The sequence below is a fragment of the Balaenoptera borealis genome (genome assembly GCF_965194805.1).
Source record: "Balaenoptera borealis genome assembly, chromosome: 7".
NCBI lineage: Eukaryota > Metazoa > Chordata > Mammalia > Artiodactyla > Balaenopteridae > Balaenoptera > Balaenoptera borealis.
In genome coordinates, this window is record NC_138864.1 from 127427443 (window position 1) to 127441165 (window position 13723).

At 45.3% G+C, this 13723-nt stretch overlaps 1 protein-coding gene and 1 long non-coding RNA gene across 22 annotated transcripts in view; one reads left to right on the top strand and one right to left on the bottom strand.

The window, feature by feature from the left end:
• LOC309631991 overlaps window positions 1-13723 on the top strand; it is a 41404-nt gene that overhangs the window by 18861 nt on the left and 8820 nt on the right. For 7 of the 18 annotated variants that reach the window (XR_014246665.1, XR_014246674.1, XR_014246675.1 and 4 more), the window contains 4 exons: window positions 1026-1128; window positions 2916-3277; window positions 4161-4267; window positions 10597-11026. This is a non-coding gene — a long non-coding RNA (uncharacterized lncRNA). Of the gene's footprint in view, window positions 1-1025; window positions 1129-1216; window positions 1386-2915; window positions 3278-4160; window positions 4272-4756; window positions 6469-10596; window positions 11031-13723 lie in introns of those variants that run through there. The other 11 variants (XR_014246666.1, XR_014246667.1, XR_014246668.1 and 8 more) reach the window with 8 other exon arrangements.
• PAXIP1 (PAX interacting protein 1) overlaps window positions 681-13723 on the bottom strand; it is a 48013-nt gene continuing 34970 nt past the window's right edge. For all 4 annotated transcript variants that reach the window (XM_082398938.1, XM_082398939.1, XM_082398937.1 and 1 more), the window contains 10 exons: window positions 13430-13614; window positions 12233-12276; window positions 11040-11110; window positions 9820-9922; window positions 8600-8768; window positions 3092-3192; window positions 1899-2033; window positions 1736-1811; window positions 1578-1642; window positions 681-1145 (listed from right to left, as the gene is read on the bottom strand). In XM_082398938.1, coding sequence (XP_082255064.1) covers window positions 1134-1145; window positions 1578-1642; window positions 1736-1811; window positions 1899-2033; window positions 3092-3192; window positions 8600-8768; window positions 9820-9922; window positions 11040-11110; window positions 12233-12276; window positions 13430-13614 — 961 coding nt within the window. In that variant the 3' untranslated portion in view covers window positions 681-1133. The remainder of the gene's footprint in view (window positions 1146-1577; window positions 1643-1735; window positions 1812-1898; window positions 2034-3091; window positions 3193-8599; window positions 8769-9819; window positions 9923-11039; window positions 11111-12232; window positions 12277-13429; window positions 13615-13723) is intronic.

The window sequence follows — 13723 nt, forward strand, 5'->3', positions numbered from 1 at the left end:
GTCTTCAATGTGTGTAACCAACGTCAGAGCCTTACGGGAATGCTGAGAATTCCTGGGATGGGGAGTTCACTAACTTTTTTAATGCACGTGCTCCACTTAAACTGTGTTCAAGAATTAAACTGTAGAGACTGTGCAGTTGGCGAGTAGACTTTGGAGTAGATCACAACTACTTCTAGGGAGACATCTCAGACATTGCTATGGAGGCAAATCCAGTGTTTCAGGAACACACCTGATGAGCAGTGATGTGAGGGCAGTGCTGAACCTCTGTGACAGTATCGTTCTTGAATATATTAATAAATGTACTGTATTATATATTCATATGTTAGTAGTTACTGATAAGATGGTAGTCTCCAGTATGCTTCTGTACCTACAACCCAACAGCACGTGTATTAGAACCATACCTGGAATAGAAGCGGGATATATATATGGGTTTTTGTGGTATTAACGATTCTGGCTGGTTGGTGCCTGTTTGTAGTAATTGCTAAATATTCTGAATATGCCTCTGCCCAGGAATTTATTTATTACCTTGACAGAAAATGGCTACCTTCCAGAAATTATTTCTTTAGGAGAAAATTTACTAGAAAATATTTTGCCTTGAAATTACTTAAAATGGGATCCAGTTTAATGCAAATCATATAAATTATACAAAAAATGTGTAATAACAAAGAAGGACCACTCAATTCTAAGTTCAAAAGTACATTTATTTAAAATGTGGGCAAGATATCAATATAAAAGAAAAGAGTGTAAGAAATAAAAGTACAAAACATTTCAAATCTTTAACATCCATAATTTAGAGATAGCAAGGTCTTTATTTACACCATTTTATTTGCAGCTAAAGTTCCATTAACAGTGTTGTGAAAACATTTAAAAACCCGGCAAATGAATCATAAAACCTAATGTGGGCTCTTAAAGTCATATAATACAAAACATAATTTATGTTTCATCAGAATAAAATTGCACATCTTAATAAGATGCAGTATATTTAATATATTTGTCTTCCTGCTTTAAAATGCTTGTCCCCGAAGACAGCAGCTGGAAAACAAGGGCGTCTGTGAAGGGAGCGGGGGCCACTCCATCCGGCAGCTGACACAGCCAGACCCGTGCGCCGGGCTCCAGTCACCAGCGCAGGTACGTCAGTTAAATTTATATGTAAGCTTGTTGAGGAAAACAACTTCCAAACAAACACAATGCAAACTAGTGACAGCATCCAATACAGGCCGCTGAGGTGGTGCGCTTCGGGCGCCCAAGCCCTCGCCAACCCCTGCGACTCTGAGCCATCCACCCGGGCGGGGCTCCAACCATCCGGGGGCAGAATGACTCAGGCTCCTTTCAGGCTACAGACGCAAGAAAAGGGGCCCTGAGATGACACCCCCAATCACCCAAAGGTAGGAAAAAACCTGGAGAGAGGTAAGAGCACATATCGTATAAAAACAAAATCTCCAAAAATGTAAGGGGTCTTTTATCACTTTTATCACCAACCCTGGCAAAAATTCCCTAATTCGTGGAGACACGGAGCACACAGGGCTCCGGTGTTAACGACGAGAGGCTTGCTGCGCCACACGTCTGTCTTTCAAAGGATATGATTCGTAGTCCAGTGTCTGTGTGAGCACGCCAGTCAGAACAAACTCTGCATTATGAACGTCTGAAAGGAGTGAAAACAAAAACCGTTAAACAAATGCACTGCTGTGTGTGCACTGACACACTCTCAATACAGAGCAAGAGGAATAAACCGTACCTATTCCTCTGGCAAAATATTCTCGACACAAGTGAAGGTCATTTTCACAGGATATTAAAATTATTTCTGACAAACTCTAATGAAAAGAAAATCATTGGTTACTAAACAACGGCTCGTATACGTGACGATGATGAATTCAACAGCGTATTTTACTTCTGTCCACCTTATTTTGCTTATGTTCCATGAGTTTCCGGAAAGACGGCTGTTTAGACAGTACTTTCCCTCCTGCACATTCCACAATCGCTTTCATAGTTGAAAGACTCGGGCAGATTCCAGGAGTGATGTAAAAATATTTCGCCTAAAAATAAAATGAAAATATGGGTATTATGTTTTTTAAATTGAATTTTTAGTGTACGTAATTGCTCATTCTACCCTGGGATTTTTGACAGAATGTCTAATTTCATGGGGATACACGTACTAGCCCCTGCTAGTCCCAACCTGAAGTGGGCCTGGGAGACTCCAGGCGTGTAAATTCGGAAATAACTTCAGCACTTCCATATGTTAGGTACGACCTATACTTATTGATAGCAACTTACATTCTTACAATGTAAGCAACTTAAAATTACATTTTAGGAACTTACATTCCTAAAAGACATGAAGTACTCTGCGGTAAAAGCAAGAATAGGGACGTTTTCTCAATTTCTGTAAAATTCTAAACTGTAAAGCTCAAACAGACAGGAAATGATTTTGCTGGTTAAAATTTTCTAACACCCTTGCTCCTAAGTGTACCCAAAATACTATTTTGTTTTAAACTCCTCAAATACTTAGAAAAATCAGACTATCTTAGGTAAAAATACTCTTAACTCAGTATTGCAAATCATTTCTGATTCCTAAATTGGCTCCTTAAGAAGGATAAAAAAATGATTATCTTTATTAATTTACTAAGCCACTGTTTGATACAAAGACAGTTTTCCAGAGTGTTCTATCTTATCTTACAAATATTTAAATATTCTAGTCTAGAATTATTAGGCACAGATTCAATTAATATGTTCCCAAGAATGGTCTCCATTCTCTAGCTGAGTATACATTTAATGAGAATAGTATTAAGTAATGTAAGTTGTTAAAAGCAAAAAAATCAATTTAAATGTCTCCTACCTATTCATACACATAACTCTTTGAACCGGGTATCTGTAATGCATACCTCTAATCTATTTATTTAACTTTGTATGGATTCTTTTAGCTGTGGTAAACAGCAGGACCCTGCAGGTGCCGAAGACCTCCAGAAACACCGTGCGCGAGGAGGACCGCCCGTGCAGTGGGGACGGGGGCCCGGCTCTCCGGAGGCCCTCGCTGTTGCCCACAGCTGTAGCAGCTGTCGCGTCCGGGGGCCTCATCTCACTTCCCTTCCAAGCGTACCTTGAAGAGCGGAGACACGCGTGCCCTCCTCAAGGACTCCTCCAGACTGAAGGAGAAAAGCACCTCGGCCTCAGCGTCTCGGAGAAGGTAGTTCTGCTCATCTGGAAAGGAGAACAGCCCACTGTGCCAACAGTGCACGGCGCCCGGGACGCACAGTGCCACCCGCTCCAGGCCGCCCCCAGGCAGGTGCGTGTGATTCACGGCTCACAGTTACCTGTGACACCTGGGAACAAAAGCCTCACCTGTTGTATTTGTCAGTTACTTTTCTCCTGAAAACTGGCCGAAGACACTGTCCCTCCTCGGTCAGTGTTTCTTAGCATACTGAGAGCTCTGACCCCTCCACACCCCTCAGCTGTAATGTCACACGGTCCCAGGGCGCTCACAGCTCTGCAAGCCCACAGACCCGGGGCAAGAGCTCCAGTCCTGGCTCCAGAGCCATGAGACTCAATTAGCTGAGATTTACCAAAAACACGTTCCTTTTAAATCTATGAATATGTACAGCAATCTATAAAGAATGTTTTACCAAATTTTGAAGATTTAAGAATTTTTAAGAAATATCTAATTTGTCAAAAGGTAAAGATCACAAAATATTTTAATCTTCTTATGAAAATACATCTCGTTCAGAAAATTATTTCTTCTTCATTTCATCATAATAACCAAACTGTGTAACACAGCCCAAAGCCGGGAGAGTCTAGGGTCGGGGTCAGTCAGATGACACACCTTGTAGACCACATACTTTTGTTACATGCCCTTCTTTTTTTTGAAACAATGCCTTAAAAATGTAAAAACCATTCTGAGCTCAAGGACCACTGGGCAAGAGCAATCATGGTCACTAAAGAAATGCTGAAATTTAACAACTGCTAGAAATACAAAATGGATCAGCTATCAGCAGATAACTAAGGCACTATACTGGTTTAGGTGGAAGACGATAAGAATTTCTAAAAAAATGAATTAAAAAATGAACAAAAATGTACTGATGCATGAAGTGATATATTTGTTTTGTTTTAAATATTTATTTATTTAGGGTGTGCCAGGTCTTAGTTGCAGCATGTGGGATCTTTTTTTTTAGGGATCTAGTTCCCCGACCAGAGATCGCACCTGGGCCCCCTGCATTGGGAGCACGGAGTCTTAACCACTGGACCACCAGGGAAGTCCCTGAAGTGATATATCTGAAATGTAAGTAAGTGTCCACGGCAAAATCAAGGTTGATATGCCTTCTGGAGAACTATGAGGGAGTACCAAGAAGTAGTTAATATTTATGATAAGAGACAATGACACTGAAATATAACAAAGTAGCTAAAACAATCCTGTCCCAGAGGAGATGCTGACATTTTGGTTTTCTAAAAGGAGCAGCAGAGTTGCATTAACTTGCTAAGAATCTGTAGAAAGAGTCAACCTGAAAATTAAACTTTTCACAGCAGCACAAAGGACATGGGTCTTCCAGAAAGAGATGATTATAAAATTGGTGTCTCAAACTATATAAATTAAATGCAAAATTCCAAAATTACCCCCTACCCCTTGTTGAACAATCCAGGTTTAAAGCTGTCAGTCGGGCCCCGAGGGCGTCAGAGCCCAGTCGGGGCTGCAGTGCCGGGGGCAGCGGTGGCCGGCATGGGGCTGACTGTGTACAGTGCAGCTGATCAAGTCACTTAACGTGTTCACTAGGACACAGGAAGCCGGGCTTCTCACTGTTGCTGGAGAAAGGATTACAGACAAAGGACGGGAGGAAACAAGGACGAAGCCTGTGGTGGCAGATAGACTGGCATCGGCCAGACAGACACAGGAAGTGGAAAGAGGCTGCAGCAGGAGCAACACCCAAGGGCCACGAGCACCGTCCGTCCGTGCCCAGTTTACACTGAAAGGACTCGGGGATCCTTGGGAAAACGCTGGTGCGGAACCAGGGCAGAAGAGCATAAGGTGAGCCTAGAACATTCTTGTTTTGCCAAAAGCTACCAGGTGGTCAACCCGACAGGAGAGGTGGACGCGGAAGCCAGCCTGAGCGGCAATCCCTGGTCACCGTGGGGACCATGTGAGGGTCGGTGACAACAAGACGATAACAACGAGATAGAAAGGAGAGCGCGTGGGGAAATAAGGGACTAAATCAAAAGTCTGACAGGGAACAGCAGTATCTGCAAAGTTTCAAAGTGCTTCCCATAAATGACTCGTCAAGAAGCCTGGCCGGCTTGCACCTGCGCCGAGGGACCACCGTGAAACCAGCCGCAGGACGACAAGCCCGCACCGTGCAGCCCCTGGCAGGATGCGAGGTGGGGGGAGACGGCAGCCATGTGACGGTCCCGCCACAGACGCCACCTGCCCCCCCTCGGGAGGAGACAGCACACACATCAGACGGAGGGCGTTCTGTACAGTGACCGACCTAACTGACCAGACGTCGTCTTCTTCAAGTGACAAGAACAGACCAAGGGGCCCTTCCCAGACTCAAGGAGACTAAACGCAACGTGTGATTCACAACTAGGTCCTTCTCTAAGGGGCGACGCTGAGACAACGGGCGGATCTGAATGGGGATGAGGACGTCAGGATGAGGCGGCAGCGATGGATCGATGCTGATTTCCTGACTCTGGCCGTGCCGCGCCATCTACGAGAACGTCCTTGTCTGTCTGTAGGAAACACGCGTTGAGGTGTTGGGGATAACGGAGCATTATTTGGGCAACGGACTCTCTAATGGGTCAGGAAAAAGAAGCTATGTCTGTACTATATAGGCAACTGGGTGATTGATTGATTGATCATTTCAAAAAATTTTTTTAAATTCAAAAGCCAAATTGGTTTTAAAAAAAATCCATAAAACGTTAAAAGATGGAAAAAAGTAAGAAATGAATCACAATGCAAAATTTCAGATACTAACTGCCAGAACTAATAACCTAAGGTTAGTATTCTTCTTGAGAAATTTCAGGAACAACCTCAAAATGTAAACTTTTGGCAAAACAAAATGTCTCAAGTCTGTATTAAAAGTAAATGACTAGTGGATATCAGCTAAATGATTTTAAAGTTTCTATGACAACACAAAAGGCACAGCACAGCCAACTCAAGAAGAGCAAAGCTGGGAGACTGAGGACCCGACTTCTAGACGCACTGTAAAGCTCTGGGTGAAAGGACAGATGGATGGACACCACGAGAGCTCAGTGCAGACCCCCACTCTGCCTACGAGCACAGGCAGCGAGCGCAAGGGGACAGACAAGTGGATGTTCACACACACACTGAATCTAGACACAGATCTTACACCTTCACAAAAAGTAACTGAAAACAGACCACAGATCTAAATGTAAAACACAAAACTAAAACTCCTAAAAGATAACAGGAGAAAACCAAGATGGCTTTGGGTACAGTGATGACTAGATACAAAACCAAAGGCATGATCCATGGAAGAAATAACTGACAACCTGGACTTCATTAAAATCGAACACTTCCACTCTGTCAAAGACAATGTCAAGAGAATGAGAAGACAGGCCACAGACTGGGAGAAAATATTTGCAAAAGATGCATCTGATAAAGGACTGTTTGTTACCCAAAATATACAAAGAAAGAACTCTCAAAATTCAACAATAAGAGAACCCAGTTAGAAAATGGACAAAAGATCTGAACAGATGCGTGAACACAGAAGATATACAGATAGCAAATAAACACATGAGAACACGCTTAACACGGTATGTCATCAGGGAAATGCAAATTAAAACAAAAATGAGGTACCACCACACAACTATTAAAATGGTCAGAAACTGACAACCCCAAATGCTGGCAAGGATGTGGAGCAACAGGAACTCTGCTGATGGGAAAGCAAACTGGTACCAACGCTTTGGGAGACAGTTTGATGGTTTCTTACAAAACTAAACCTACTCTCATATGATTCAGCAATTGCACTGCTTGGTATTTAGCCAAACGAGTTGAAAACTTACATCCGCACAAAAGCTGCAGACAGAATACAGCTTTATTTGTAATTGCCAAAACTTGGAAGCAACCAAGATGCCCTTCAGTAGGTGAGTGGATAAATAAACTGAGGGTATCCAGACAGTGGGATAGTCTTTGGTGCTAAAAAGACATGAGCTAAGAAGACACAGAGGAAACATAAATGCATGTGACTAAGAAGCCAACGTGAAAAGGCTGCATCCTGTGTAATTCCAACTATATGACAATCTGGAAAAGTTAAGAAATCCTGAAATTTGAGGGATCAAATATGAAATGTGTTTGACTATTCAATATTGAATATTGTTTATAATTAAGACCAGAACCACCTCATAAACCCTCAGAAATCAACACAGCAAACATTAATAAGGCCATAAAGAAATGAAAGTCAGCTAAAACTGCCCATCAAATATGAATTGTTCTAACTTTCATAAACAGGTAAAAAATGTTTGTTTTCACAGACTGGTAAGCTTGATAAATTAAGCAACTCAAATTTCAATTAAAGAACAGACTCTCTCATTCTGAACTTTAGCTCTCACTTTTGCATGAGAGTTATAATCTACTTTTATGGTATTGTTTCTACATTTTTCTTCTTCTGCCCGCATTGTTAGGTTTTATATTTCATAGTATCTTTTAAGAAAAAAATTTCTAAAATCTCAACTGAAAATTTCTAAACACTACATAATATAGTTGATCCTCGTTATTTGTGGATTTTGTATTTGTGACTATGCCCACTCGGTACAATTTATTTGTAACCTCAAAACCAGCATCTGTGGTGCTTTCCAGTTCTCTGTGGACGTGGCAGAGCTGCCCACGTGGCGCGTCCCGCTGGGGCCGACACGGTGGTGCTCGCCATGGGTCAGCTCATTCTGAGAACACGGGTCCTTCTGTGGTCCATTTAGTGCTACTTTCCTCACATTTTTGTGCTTTTGTCAGTGATTTTTGCTGTTTAATCGGCCTGCAAGCACAGTGCTGTCCAGTGCCCTGAGGGCAATGGGCTGTGAAGTGCCCTCACAGAGGAAACACACGTGAGACGAAGCTGCAAATCTATTCCGCGGAGAAAAGTCACTTGGAATCATATTCACTCTGTGCTGATTAGCAAGGTTCTAAAAACACTTGGGTGCACTGACTAATCTAAGAAAAAACCTATCTCTAAGTGTCACTGCCAGTAACAGGATTTCACTTTCGGTGCCCTGGACGGCGGGAGACGGGCAAGGGAGGGACGCGCTGACCCTCCCACCAGCCCCGACGTTCCCAGGACGTTGCCGGGCTCCCCGCCGTGCGCTGTGCTGCGTGTGGAACCTCATGCGACGGCCAGCGTTCCAAACGAGCTACGCTCACATCGGGAAACAACGTGGCAGGGACGCAGAGCTTACTCTTCCCCCAATACCTTCCAAGTTACATTTCATGGTAAGATGCAAAGATACCAATCAGATGACTGGACCACGGAATACGTTTATGAATTTACATGGATAAATAACAAAGAGTTGAAAAATGAACTAGATGTTTGCTGGGATGCAAATGGAGATAATGCCAAATTAAAAGGGTTTTTTCTTGGAGTAAGTTCACTGAGGTGCGGATGCTGCTACTCACCAATGAACTTCTGACACTTGAAACACTCCTCCAGCCACTCCGGAGTCACGATGTGCTTCACCACGGAGACGGCCGTCAGGAACTTCACGGTGCGCGTCACCTTGCTGGAGACGAGGTGGGTGCACTTCTGCGCAGACTCGGCGACCTCCCCGCCAAGAATGTAGAGCTTCTGGGGGTCACACACACAGACCAGAGGTGAGAGCTGGGCCTGCGGAGCCGCACACGGCCTGGGACGCGTCTAAGACTATGAACAGGTCGTCGGCCATGGAAAATGGTGCAGCAGGTGAAACCAAACCCACGCCATTGTAGGCGGAAAGCGAAAACTAGGCTCGACGATGTACACTTCCCTGATCAATGCTGTGCAGATCAAGATTAAATAAGACATCCCTACAAATAAGTAAAATTCTGAAAACAACACAGCTCGTTTCATAAGGAGCAAATCTGCCCAGGCTTTCTAAGCTGAAATGCGTGTTATTGAGGCACGTTAAAATACTGTCTCTATTTTAAGAAATGATGACCTAAGAATTGACTGAGAAGACATAAACATATAAAAGATGATCTCTTCAACTATACTCAAATTTAAAAGTAAAGAAAATAAATTACACTAAACTTATAGCATTTATAATTTTTTCTTTTCCTTAAAAAAAAAAAAAAAGTAGACCGTATGAACCCATGTAATACAGGTCAACTCATATTCTTAACCATCACCCTCCCCTGTCCCCAAAATAACAAAACAAAATCCCATAATCCCTCCTGGTGTTACGTCCAAGAAGTTTATTTATCTAAATACACAAATACACCACTGCCTCTTGGGCCTACACTGCTACCCAAGAAAACAAGTCTTGAAAGACTGTAGATTCAATCAGAAAACCTGAAGAGGCACAACTACTCTTTTAAGCTAATGTCTTTATGAAAATGATGTCCGAGCGGCCTTGCTAATAATGTTCACATGATTATAGAAATGGTTCTTGGTCTACTCACCTAAATCGTTTTTCTCCTAATAAGAAAGCGAGTATCTAAGTACGAAGCAGTAGCAAGAATGAGGCGGGAAGTCAATGATGAGGTAATGATGACCCGCAGTTTATAGATACACACTGTAAACACTTATAACATGAGATTCCTGATTAAATGTTAGTTTAATTAGACTGCTGGCCTAAAGCAAATATAAACAGAAAGGAACATTCCTAAAAATCCTTATGCAAAATAGAATAAAATTTCACCTTAATATACTGTTGAACTTGAACAGGCTCAAATCCAGTGAAAAGCACAAAAGGGGTCAATTCTGGTGTTAACTTCTTAGTGGGAGGTGGTATATCTTCAATTCTATAAAATACACATAGAAAAGAACGCCTATTATTTACTTAAAAATGTTCTTTAGCAAACGGGATTTTAATAGCTTTAACAAGCTTTAAGTGTGTGGGGTTTTCTTTCCTTAAAGGGAAAATGCAATGACTTACCTGCTCTTTTTCTCTTTCCCACCATTTACACAAAGCCACCCCCAAAAGGACTGTGTGTGGCACCTCCAAGGGCAGCAGCCAATCAACGCCCCACTTCCTCCTCAGTCCCGCCCCCGCCCACTCACTGGCCTTGCTGGTCCTGAAGAGTGGGAGCCCCTGGGAGCCCCCCCCCCCCAGGGCTCTAGTCCCGTGTCTTCCACCTGCCCCGTCTCAACCCAGAAGGCACAGAACAAAGCTGTTTGACTCAAGCACACATTTTAAATTAAACCTCAGTCTTTTTCATTTCCTTAAATTTTCTCAAATCCTATTTTTAGCTTATATTTGAGACAGTCTATTCAATTAAAAAAAATTTACTTGTGGCATTTTAATGACATACATAATCACATAATTAGGCTTTTACTAAGAAATCCAACAATTCCCAGACTGTGGATGTGGGGAACGGCGGGAGGGAGAGCGGAGGAGCGGGGCGAGAGGAAGACCTCGCTCAGCGCGGCTGGAGGGCCTCTGGTTCTAACGAAACCGCCGGCTTCTCTCTACCAGGTGAGGCCAGCGCAGGTCTGCACACCGCCACCCTGCACAGACCCGCGGCCGAGGGGGCGCCGTCCCTCCCACCCCGCCGGGCCGGGGGTCGGGACGCAGGCTCCCGGGGCCACACCGAGGACGCCCGGAGCGGGTCCCAGTCCCCCACCCCCGTTCCACCACAGCAGCTCATGTTTTACACACCAGGGGTTCTGGCGCGCTTCTGGTTAAAGGAGAAGATTCAACTGTTTTTTTAATAAGAAAGGAAAAAACACTGCCTATTCCCTGTTTATCTCCAGCAACGAAATGAGACGTGCCACGATAAAGCTGTGATGTAATCAGCAAATCCTTCCAAATCCTATTCACTGTGAACATTTCAGGAACTTTCCCAACTGCCACCATTTTCTAAAACCTGTAAAAGCTCATCAACCATTAAAAAAAAAAAAAAAGGCGATTGTTCATACCTGGCTCTTTTGGAAGAGGGCTGGATATTAGTTGCTTCATTCTGCTTCAGTTTGGGAGGTAGTCGTACACCCTGTGATTAAAATATGATTTCCTTTAATCAGTCTCCCCAGTCATACAGTAGCTCCCGAGAGCTTTCCACCTACCCCACCGCGTACGAGACACACGCGCCCACCACGCCTCGCCAGCCGAGAGACAGGCACATGCGAGCCTTCCAGGGAAGCCCTGGGCTGGCGCCCTCCTTATTCACCAGACGCAGCAGTTCTTTAAAACGTCTCACCCCTCTCTCTGTTCACGTTACGGATTTAATCCTCAACCTTGAACTTTTCAGAACACTTTTCACTTAAATATTTTGTCTTGTGTCTCAGTTTGGAAGTCATTGCAGCTACATCCCCAAAAAGAGACCCTTCCTGAACTGTCACCCATGAGGGTTCAGGACGATCAGGTCACAGTGCTCTGGAGGGCGGGGCAAGGTGCTGAAGGCCGCTCCGGTCCCCAGGCGCGGGGCGCCCACGTTCCTGGAACCAGCTGGAGCCCCTGACCTGCGGACACGCCGAGCCGAAGGGCGGGGGGAAGCCGGTGCCCCGGAGGAACCCCCCCAGTCAGCCTTCACCCCTGCCTCACCTCTATGCAGACCTTCGTCCACAAATACACTTTCTCTCTGTTTTACTACTTGAAGCAATGACCTCTCAATCAGAGATGAGAGTGCAGACGGCCCCCCTCACTTGTTGGGTAACAAACAACGGCTGGCCTTCAGGTCCAGAACGGTCCCTCCTGAAGGTGCCCTATCAGAGCTCAGCCAGCGGGCTGGAACCCCACCTGGGACATGTGGGGACGGTCCCATCACGGTGAGGTCCGGGCTCCTGCACTAACGCCCCAGCTCTTGCCTCCCTGACCCTATGGAAACACGTCGTCTCACTCACTCAGCTCTCCAATTCTTTAAGCAATCGTATAGCTCTTTGAAGCGATAATGTTCCTAACGTGTACAAATATGAATAACTGACAATATCATCAATTAAGAAAAAAAAAAGACGCAGGGTACACTAAACAGCTACGACAGGCGAGAAGGTACAGCCCTCATTTGTTATGGTGACAAACTACTAAAAGAATTTTTAATTTACAAATACAAATGTATCCCTCCTGCATGTGTATAATACACAGTAACAGCCAAAGTAAGGTTATTAGCTTGACATACCATCAGCAACTCTGCTGACACTTTCAATGGAACTCTCCAAGCATCTAAAGAGAGAAACGGGTTACTTTTCAGATATACTGTATAAATAGATAAGCCGTGTTACAAAAGCCTTTTCATGACACATACACACACTACTATATATGAAACATAACTAACAAGGACCTACTGCAGAGCACAGGGAACTCTACTCAATACTCTGTAATGACCTACATGGGAAAAGAATCTTAAAAAAATAAAAAAGAAGATACACATATACGTAGAACTGATTCACTTTGCTGTACACCTGAAACTTACACAACACTGTAAATCAACTATCCTCCAATTAAAAAAAAAAAAGGAAGTGTACCATCAACAAGAACAACAACAACACAAAAAGCCCTTTCAGGAGCGGGTAATCCTGGACACACGGCGGCTTGGCGGACAACCTTTAAGAAGGGGAAAGTGTGAGGACTGTGACTCAGCAGCTGCAGTGAGGGGCGGCGGCTCCCGGAGAGCCGCGGGGGCCTAGCTCTGCGTGCGAGGCAGCCCTGAGCGAAGCAGGGGCGCGCAGCGCGGCAGAGGCTGCCCGGCCCGCGTGTGCTGCCCCCCCGGCCAGTCCTGGGGGCCACACAGCCCGGCTTCTGAGAAACCGACCGCGACGAGGGGGCTGACGCCACGGACCACAGCGCGCCGGGCGGCGACCGCGCTGAGCAGCGAGGGCGCGTGTCCACGGAGGACCCGGTGGCGTCACACCAGCAGGTGCGCCACAGGGAAGCAAGCAGAGCACGGCTCGAGATGAAGACGAGCTTTCTCGTGACTGAAGCCGTTCAGACCGGAACTTAACGGGCTCCTCTGAGGGACAGCACGTTAAAGCCGCGTTCGAACTGAACGCCTGTTTTCTGGAGTAACGTCCAGCTCGGCGACGGCGGTAACGTCGAGTGCTGTGCTGTGCACAGTCGGGCCACGGCTCACGGGGCGCCGTGGACAGACCAGAGCCGGCTCAAGACCTGTCAGCGGGCTTCTGCGCGTCCCTTCTACCTCTGAGAGCCCGTTTGAAAACAGCAAACCGACACACACGCCGACAAACACCCGGGGCAGAGCACAGAGGAAGACGGGGTGGCGAGGAAATGGGAGGCGCAACCAGAAGGGTGAGAGGGCCGGAGCCAAGACCGGCGCTTGGCACGCAAGCCGGCGGCCACGTGGACCGGCCCCGCGTACCCAGAAGGTTTGAGACCAAGTGCGGAGCCGGGGCGAAGGGGTCCTGCAGGCTGAAGGCGGTGTAGCGGCCGCACTGGATCTGCCGCAGGGCCTCCAAGTTCCCCAGGAGGATGTCTCCCAGCCACTGGGCGTTCACGCACGGGATCCTCCACTCTTTGGCTTTCTCATACTTTAAACCAGTCGGTCTTTTTTTTTTTGGAAGAGAAAACACATTTATTAAATGTTAGACTTCTCTGTGTTCAAATTTATATTTATATTCAACAAAGCCAGTCCACATTTTCTCACGCTAGAAGT